Source organism: Helianthus annuus, chromosome 6 (assembly GCF_002127325.2).
Source record: "Helianthus annuus cultivar XRQ/B chromosome 6, HanXRQr2.0-SUNRISE, whole genome shotgun sequence".
Lineage (NCBI taxonomy): Eukaryota > Viridiplantae > Streptophyta > Magnoliopsida > Asterales > Asteraceae > Helianthus > Helianthus annuus.
Window position 1 is genome coordinate 40,302,364 of NC_035438.2, and position 10,193 is coordinate 40,312,556.

Sequence of the window (10,193 nt, forward strand, 5' to 3'; positions counted from 1 at the left end):
TTTGTCCAGTACAATCATGAAAACTCTTTGGATAAAAGTGCTATAGAAAACATAGTAGCTCAGGGAATAGATGATGCAATACCCTTAATTATCGAAGCTATTAGAAACCATGTGCCTATAGAAAACAATAAAGCTGTGAGCAGCAAACGTAACCGTAGCAATGATTTTAGCCACAATGTCAATGGAGATAATGATATTATTACCAAAGCTCCCGTTCCTAAGAAAATGATGGCGATAACGTCCGGATGCACTTATAAAGACTTTCTAGCTTTTAAGCCAATTCCAGGCAGTGAAGGAGCCATAGCAGCTCTACGATGGTTGGAAAAGATCGAAATTGTTCTTAAGAGTAGTAAATGTGCCGAAGAAGACAAGGTAATGTATGCTTCTAATTTATTTAGGGATGAAGCATTAGAATTGTGGAACACGATTCTTTTGGAAAAAGGAAGTGACATGGACTATGCCAAGAAATAGAAGGAATTTAAGGAAATGACAGAAAGGAAATTATGCCCTCCTCACGAAAAGGAACAGATGGCTAATAAGTTCCTAAATCATAAAATGGCTGATGTAAATTGTCGTGAGTATATAACAAAATTCTTCGAGTATGCAAAAACGGTATGAACTCTGGCTTCGCCAGAACCTATACTAATTTCTTGTTATATTTGGGGATTAATTAGTGAAATCCGTGATATAGTCAAAGCAGCTAGACAACTGGCCAATACTTTGACAGACGGATTAATCCGCACAAGAGAAGAAAACAAGAAGAAAGAATTAGCCCAAAAAAATTCCCAAGAATTTCGCTCGGGTAATACCTACAGAAGGAGAGGAGTTGGGCAGTCTTCTACACCACCTTTCTGTAGAAACTGTAGAAGGAAGCATTCAGGAAAATGCAATTATAAGAGAACTCCTTACTGGAACTTCTGCAAGATGACCAGACATACGGAGGAAGAATGTAAGACTAAAAGTAGAGTTTGTTTCAATTGCGGAGAGACAGGCCATATCCGTCCAGATTGCCCAAAATTGACGAAGACACCCGACAACAAGGCAAAAGCAACCGATGGAGCTAAGAAGCACGCACGACCATTCGTACTTATTGCACAAGAGGTAGTAATGATTCCAGACGTGATCGCTGGTACGTTTCTTGTCCATGACGTATATGCTAAAGTATTATTTGACTCTGGTGCAAATCAAAGTTTTATAAATACTAAATTCTGTCAAACTCTTAATCAAGCGTTGATTGAGCTTAGTCAAGCTCTTACGGTAGAAACGACAGAAGGAAACTACACCAACATACGCGAAGTATTACCAATGAATCTAGCCAGATTCAATGTAGTATTAGGAATGGACTGATTAGTAGCCAATAATGCTCGAATCCTATGTGATCAAAATTCTATTGTGATTTGTACGCCAATAGGAAAAATGATCACGATCCGAGGAGACAAGCCAACCAAGTCAACCAAATTCATCTCTGTGATGAAAGCTACAAGTTATGCACAGAAACAGGGAATAGTGTATATGGTCTCTATGATCATTAACACTAAAGGTAAGGAACTGAAAGAAATTCTGGTAGTATCGGAATAGCCCGACGTTTTTCCAGAAGATCTACCTGGATTATCGCCTGACCGAGAAGTAGAGTTCAGAATTCATCTGATACCTGGAACTGCACCAATTCCTAGAGCACCTTATCGATTAGCACTGACAGAGATGCTACAATTAAAGAAGTAATTAGATGAATTTCTAGAGAAAGGTTTCATACAACCAAGCTCATTCCCTAGGGGAGCACCTGTATTGTTTGTCAAGAAGAAAAATGGTTCGATGCGTATGTGTATCGATTATAGGGAATTGAATAAGGTCCCAATCAAGAATTGGTACCCATTATCGAGAATTGATGATCTATTCGATCAACTCCAAGGAGTTCGATATTTTTCAAAAATCGATTTACGCTCAGGGTACCATCAACTAAAAGTATAGGAAGAGAACATTCCTAAAACTGTTTTCAGAACTCCGTATAGTCATTACGAGTTTACAGTCATGCCATTTGGCCTGACAAATGCTCTAGCAGCATTTATGGACATGATGAATATGATACGTAAACCATATCTGGATAAATTTGTAATTGTCTTAATAGACGATATACTTATTTATTCCAAGAGCGATGAAGAGCATGCTAAGCATCTACATGTACTTTTAACACTGTTGAGAAAAGAGAAGCTTTATGCAAAATTTTCTAATTGTAAATTCTAGTCGCAAGAAGTACATTTTTAGGACATTTGATTAATCATGAAGGAATTCATGTGGATCCCACAAAGATCGAGGCAATTACTAAATGGAAAGTCCCTAAGTCATATGTAGAAGTCAGAAGTGTCCTAGGGCTAGCAGGATACTATCGACTCTTTATCCAAGTTTTTTCACGGATAATCGTTCCGTTAACCAAGTTAACGTGTAAATCGGTTAAGTTTGAATGGGGACCCAAGCAGGAAGAAGCCTTTACAACCTTGAAGAAAATGTTAACGAATGCTTCAATACTTACATTACCAGAAGGAACTGAGAATTTTGTAGTCTTTTGTGATGCTTCTAAAATAGGATTAGGATGCGTTTTTATGCAACGTGAGAAGGTGATTGCTTACGCATCTAGGCAACTGAAGAAGCAAGAATAAAACTATACAACTCATGATTTAGAACTAGGAGCGATAATCTTTGCCCTCAAAATTTGGAGAAATTATTTGTATGATAGTAAGTTTACCATCTTTACGGATCATCAAAGCTTAAGATATATTTTTGGGCAAAAGGGGTTGAACATGAGACAAAGACGATGGATGGAAATTCTAAGTGACTACGACTGTGATATTCAATATCACGAGGGTAAAGATAATGTAGTAGCTGATGCTTTAAGCCGTAAGTATCATGAAAATCCGAAACGAGTACGTGCTCTCAGATTAATTTTGCAAATAGATTTAATGGAACAATTGAAGAGTACCAAGGAAACAACAATCAAGGATGATGCATAAGGATTAAAAGGAATAATGAAAAAATAAGAAAAAGGAACAGATGGAATTTGGAAATTCCATTAGAAGAGAATTTGGGTACCTGTCCAAGGAAATCTACGCCATAGAATTTTAGAAGAAGGTTATAAGTCTAAGTATACGATGCATCCTAGTAGTCACAAGATGTATCAAGATTTGAGGAAGAATTTTTGGTGGATAGGAATGACAAATGATATAGTTGGTTACGTCTCTAAGTGTTTAACTTGTTCACAAGTTAAAGCTGAAATCAGAAACCTTCTGGTTTACTACAACAATTAGAAATGCCAGTATGGAAATGGGAACTAATAGGAATGGATTTTGTTACCAAATTACCCAAAACAAGGAAAGGTAACCACACAATCTGGGAGATTGTGGATCGACTAACCAAGTCAGCTTATTTTCTACCAATGAAGGAAACCTTTAGTATGGAAAGAATAGATAAGCTATATGTAAATGAAGTAGTTTCACTACATGGAATTCCGTTACCCATAGTGTCTGAAAGGGATAGTCGTTTTACTTCTCATATTTGGACAAGTTTCCAAATAGCTATGGGAATACGACTAAAGTTACGTACGGCTTATCATCCTCAAATAGATGGACAGAGTGAAAGGACAATCCAAACATTGGAAGACATGTTAAGAGCATGTGTAATTGATTTTGGAGAAAGTTGGGACGATCACTTACCATTAATAGAATTCTCCTATAACAATAGTTATCATATAAGCATCAATGTTGCCCAATTTAAAGCACTTTTTGGACGAAAGTGCCGAACTCCAGTATGTTGGGCTGAAAGAGGCGAAAAACAATTAGCAGGTCCTGAAATTGTACAAGAAACAGCTGAAAAGATAATTCAAGTTAAGGAAAGTCTGAAAACAGTACGAGATCATCAAAAGAGTTATGCAGATAATCGATGTAGGCCATTAGAATTTCAAGTTGGAGACAAAGTATTATTAAAAGTTTCTCCATGGAAAGGAGTAGTTTGATTTGGTAAGAAAGGAACATTAAGCCCAAGGTATGTTGGACCATTTAAGGTTATCAAGCGAATTGTTCCAGTAGCTTATCAGCTACAGTTACCAGAAGAAATGGCTGGTATACATCATGTATTTCATGTGTGTAATCTAAGAAAATGTTTATTTGATGAATCTTTGATGGTACCTCTTCAAGATATAGAGGTAAGTGAAAAATTAAAATTTTTTGAGAAACCTCTACAAATCGAGGATAGGAAGGTTAAGAATCTGAAACATAAAATATTGATTCAGGTCAAAGTGAGATGGGATTCGAAACGAGGGCCAGAATACACTTGGGAACAAGAATCAGAGATGAAGCGAAAGTACCCCTACTTACTCCAGTAAATCTAGAGGACGAGATTTAAAACAAGGTGAGAAGAATGTAACAACTCCCGAAATACCCTAGAAAGAACATTGATCGAAGCCCCGAACGCGTATGATGAGAACCAGAACGATAAACAACGAAATCTAGGTTTAATGATCGTCGCACTATGCGACGAGATTTGTAGATGCCAGTCACGTGACGTCGCATTTCATTATTCGACAGGAGACACGTGCCACCACATGGCAGCTACGTGGTGACTCACGCCACCTAAGCCCTAGTTAACCTCGTTACGCTACGCGATAGTGAAATGAGAAACTGGTCGCATGACGCGACGACACTAAACTTCAGCTATAAATTGGACGAGAATTGAACATTTCAAAGGGTTCAATTATTTTCTTTCTCTTTCGAAGTACTTTCATAATACCCAATACCCCTAAACCCCGAAACTTTGCTTCGTAGTCAGGGTGCTAACCCTAATCACTGGTACGATACCCTGTCCGATCGATCTGAAACCAAATCAACGGATGTTAAAGTGCTGCCTGAATAAGGCTATATTTTGTCATCTACGTTGAAGTTTTGATCTTGTGATTATCGTTAAAGATTGAGTTGGGTTAATACACTAATACGTGTTGCATTGTGTGTTTAGTTAGAACCCAGGACTTAGACCAGAAAAATATTACTGAAAACCCTAAATATGCAAAGTAAGTCATTCTCTTTTTATCAAAGGCTTTTAAAACCCTAAATGCTTTCCATCGGTTACTTATATTTACTGTGATTAAGTTTTTATATTCTGAAATTACCGCCGGTATGTGTTATTTTGTATACATTACTTGATAATCTTTGCTATTGGACAATGGGGCCAATAGTGACATGACCACAGTCACAGATAAGCGTTGCTAAAATTAATAGTAATCGGTCGAGTGACAAAATATTGATTTGACTAATTGAAAGATATAAACAAATGTAAAAACCCATAGTGCTTTAATAATAACATTGTGTCTTTTTATAAAGTTGAATGAACTCACGAATATTTTTCATTGATCAAATGTTTTTAAAACGCGTTTCAGGTGATTTACTGTAAAGAGAAATAAAAGTGCAATGAGGCACTCAAAGCTTAAATAAGGGGCTATGTAACCTAAATAAAACGTGTTTGGTAATTAAGGATTTATCCCCGTGGAAATCTTTTATGTAAATACGGGTTTCATCCCACAATTTATGAAATGAAAACTATGGTGCTTTGAAAACTCTTATATTTTTCCTCACACCCGGTCATGATGAAATTTCTATTGCGATAATTTTTATAAACATCGATACCAATTGTATCTGCTCACGGCTCCCGCCCAGTGTAGGGTCGGGGGCAGTGACAGAAGGTGGTTTCAGAGCCACTAGTTTAAGGTAATTAAGTATTGTGAGAATACTTAAAATTAGTTGTCAGCAAATAAATGAAATAACTTCTGAGAATATTGTGATGCGAACCAAATATTATATATTCGATTTTCGGAGTTCGTTATATTTATTGTTTTTGGCTAACAGTGTGAGCGATAGTGAGTTGCCCGATGCTTTTCAGAACATATATGTTAACAATTCAGATATGGATACTACCGAAGATCAAGCCGGTACACAAACCGGGTATGAAGCAGACAAAGAAGAACGAATGATATTTCAAGCTTAGCCATTAGAAAAAGCACCCCCTAAAAAGAGGAGATTTGAATGGAAAGTAAAAAGGGGGAAAAGGAAGAAGAAGAACCCAGTAGCAACAAAAACAAAACGAGTGCAACCCGCAGTGAAGAGAAGTAAAAGTGAAATGAGGCACTCAAAGCTTAAATCAGTGGCTATGTAAACTGAATAAAACGTATTTTGTAATTAAGGGTTTATCCCTGTGGAATTATTTTATGGAAATACGGGTTCATCGCACAGTTTATGAAATGAAAACTACGGTGTTTTGAAAACTCTGATATTTTTCCTGACACCCGGTCCTGATGAAATTTCCGCTGTGATAATTTTGATAAACACCAATACTACTTGTATCTACTCATGGCTCCCTGTAACACTCGTATCGAATACTTAAAATTTATCATAGAAAATATATATAATTTATAGATATTTATCAAAAGAAATTGTTGTTATAGTTAAGTTGATAAGTATCAAACATACTAAATAGTTTAAACCTAGTAGTTAACAAAGTTCAAAAGCAACATTAACATCTAACAAGACATGATAATTTGCGGAAGCGTTCAAAGTATGTGTTCGGTTCTTGTACTTCATTTCTTGAACAACATCCATGCCCACAAGTAGTACCTAAGGTCAAAGAAACCTCAAAATATTAGTTTAATTGAAGCTACAATAAGCATATCCAAGTTCCAAAGACCAAACAAGCAAGAAAAATAAAAATTTTCCGGATCAGGGGCGTCGCGTGGCGCGTAGGGGCTTGGCGTCGCGTGGCGCGTAGGGGCTTGGCGTCGCGCGACCCCCTGTTTTTCACAGAATGTTTGTTGCTGTTGTGCTGTACATTCCCAGCTCCAAAAAAAAAAAAAAATTCAAGTCTTAAGTTAAAATTGCCATAACTTTTGATCCGTAAGTCTGTTTTTACCGATTCTTTTTCCTACGAGTTCGTAATAAAACCACGGACCTAACCATAACATTTTCACAACCCGGAAACCGAGATGCTAACAATTTGTTCTTGATTTCCTCGTTTTGTATATCCAACCCATCCACAAAGGTTGCGTCGTACTATCCCCGAAGCTTAAAACTATTACCATGCTTCTAATAGTTACTGAATATGAGCATTTGCTTTCCTCCCGAGGGTCGCTTGTGCTATAGCTATCATGCTTATTTTTCATGCTTTACCATGCTTTCCGGTAACTATTCAACAAGTGAATATCCCGAACTAGCATCCCTCTACAAGGGCTCATGCTTTTGACTTGTTTTACTTGTCTATTTCACTTTGTCACTTTTGTGACATAGTGGGTCTTTCCTTGCATACGAATTTTGATATAACAACATGGTACTTACAAGAAATGAAATTTAGCGAGTTATAGATTACATACCTTCAAAGCGCACCCTTTAAGCGTGTATCACTCCCCGCCTGTCCACTTGATGACCCGGATTCTTTACCTAAAGAGTTCCGTTCATAATAAATTTAGAACTCTTTTATACTCAATAGCGGACAATATCTTCTCTTAAATCAAATTCGCGTTTTGTCCGATTACCAACACATTGATCTTAACTTAGGCGTTTTTACAAACACCTTGTGATCAGATTTCTACATAAAACACTACTAGGTTCTTGGCATGTTATTTACATCTAATTTCACTTCTATTATGCAAGTTTTACACGCCTATCATTCAATTTACTGAATTTCATCATACAATTCAGTATCTTCTCTAGATTAGAGATTATAATTCTAGTGCTTGTCTAGTCTTTATTATAACATAATTCTCCTACAATGGTGATTACAAATTCTTCAAGTAACATGCAATGATTTTCACAATAATCACCTAGGGTTTTGCCCTAGTCATCATATTACTTCAATTTCATTCATGCATCACACATTTGAGCCAATTTTAGTTTATCCTCTTTAACCTAAGATTCAAGATGGAACAAAATATCAAGATTTCACATACCTTTACGATCCTCACTACAAGGGGATCACTAATTCGTGTTCAAGACTTGATTTTAGGGCTGATTTGAGGCTTCAATTTAGAGATTTGCTTGATGTTAGGGTTTGGAAATGGGGGATGTCGCCCCCTGCTTGCTTTTTGATCGACCAGACTCCCAATTTTCGGATGTTTGGTTTGTTTTGTTACAATTAGTAATCTAGTTTAAGTTTTGACAAGTTTAAACCCTCAATTTTAGTAAAACCTCAAGTTTTAGTGTTTTAACCCTATTATGACTTATCTTAGGGCATGTAATTAACTAGGTTAAAATTCCTAGTTGGTTAATTCTTGTTTATTTATTCTTTTTTTTTAATTTTCAATATAAAGACTTATATTTTCGGGGTGTTACAAGTCCACCCCCCTTAAAAGGGGTTTCGTCCCCGAAACCGATTCACGTACCGAATAAGGTAGGGTATAGTCGTTGCATCTCTTCTTCGGATTCCCACGTGGTATCCGCCCCTTTCTTGTGTTCCCATTTGACCCTCACTTGGCTAATCTCTTTGTTTCTTAAGGTTTTCACCTTACGATCTAAAATCGCAATAGGTCTTACCACATAGTTCAATCTGTCATCCACCTCGATATCGTCGTAGTGGACACAAGTCGTTTCATCGGCTAGGCATTTCCGGAGGTGTGACACATGAAAAGTGCTATGAATCCCGCTTAACTCTTCCGGTAGCTCAAGACGGTAAGCTACTTTTCCAATTCGTTCAACAATCGCAAATGGCCCGATAAATCTTGGGCTCAACTTCCCTTTCTTTCTAAACCGGATAACCCCCTTCCATGGCGACACTTTGAGCATGACTTTGTCGCCAACCTGAAATTCGATTGGCCTCCTTCTTTTGTCGGCATACGCTTTTTGCCTGTCTTGGGCCGCTTTCAAGTGAGCTCGTGCCACATCAATCTTTTCGTTTGTGGCTCGTACTATATCTTGATGGGCAAGCTCACGTGGGCCCACTTCGCCCCAACATACCGGGTTCGACATTTTCTACCATAGAGCATCTCGTACGGTGCCATTTTAATGCCGGAATGGTAGCTGTTGTTATAAGAAAACTCGATCAACGGTAGATAAATATCCCAACTGCCTCCAAAGTCGATTATACACGCCCATAGCATATCTTCTAACGTTTGTATCGTTCTTTCACTTTGTCCATCCGTTTGAGGATGGTACGTAGTGCTAATGAACAATTTGGTCCCCATTTGGTCTTGGAAATCTCTCCAGAAATTCGAAGTGAACCGGGTATCCCTATCAGACACGATAGACACCGGCACCCCATGACGTGCTATTATTTCATTCGTGTAAACCTCTGACATCTTTTCTGACGTATAAGTCTCACGTATTGGAATGAAGTGAGCACTTTTCGTCAATCTATCTACCACTACCCATATGGCATCGAAACCACGACTCGTTTTAGGCAACTTGGTTAGTAGGTCCATTGTGACATGTTCCCATTTCCAAACCGGAATTTCTAACGGTTGGAGTTTGCCGTATGGTTTCTGATGCTCCGCCTTGACTTGTAAGCATGTCAAGCATTTTTCCACGTACTTCGCCACATCTCTCTTCATTCCGGGCCACCAATAGTTTTGTTTCAAATCATTGTACATCTTGGTCGCACCCGGATGAATTGAATAACGGGACTTATGAGCTTCATTAAGTAGAAGTGCCTTCACTCCACAGGTATGTGGGACCCATATCCTTCCGGATCGAGTCTTTAACTCGTGATTCCCATCCGATAAATCTTTCAACTGACCAATTATTCTTTCTTTCTTCCAATTCTCTTCTTTTACTGCTTCTAATTGCGCCCCTCGAATACGTTCAAGTATACCCGAGGTTACCACGAGTTGCATCGATCTTACTCGTATCGGGACATAATCCGTTTTTCTGCTCAAAGCATCCACCACCGCATTAGCCTTCCCTGGGTGATAATGTATTTCGCAATCGTAGTCCTTCACCGTTTCCAGCCATCGCCTTTGTCGCATATTTAACTCCTTCTGATCGAAGAAGTATTTCAAACTCTTGTGGTCGGTGAATATGGTGCACTTTACTCCATACAAGTAGTGCCTCCATATTTTTAATGCAAACACTACCGCCGCCAACTCGAGATCGTGTGTGGGATATTTCTTCTCGTGTATCTTCAATTGCCTCGAGGCATAGGCTATTACCTTGCCCCGTTGCATCAACACGCAA

At 38.1% G+C, this 10,193-nt stretch overlaps 1 protein-coding gene across 1 annotated transcript; it reads right to left on the reverse strand.

Annotated features, from left to right (window-relative positions):
- Positions 1-8,399: 8,399 nt before the first annotated feature.
- Positions 8,400-8,990, reverse strand: LOC110944641. The gene has a single exon (XM_022186295.1). The coding sequence runs from the start codon at positions 8,988-8,990 to the stop codon at positions 8,400-8,402; it is 591 nt and encodes a 196-aa protein (XP_022041987.1).
- Positions 8,991-10,193: the final 1,203 nt, after the last annotated feature.

Coding starts and splice junctions, on each gene's coding strand:
- LOC110944641 (XM_022186295.1), bottom strand. CDS start 8,990: ATGTCGAACCCGGTATGTTGGGGCGAAGTGGGCCCACGTGAGCTTGCC.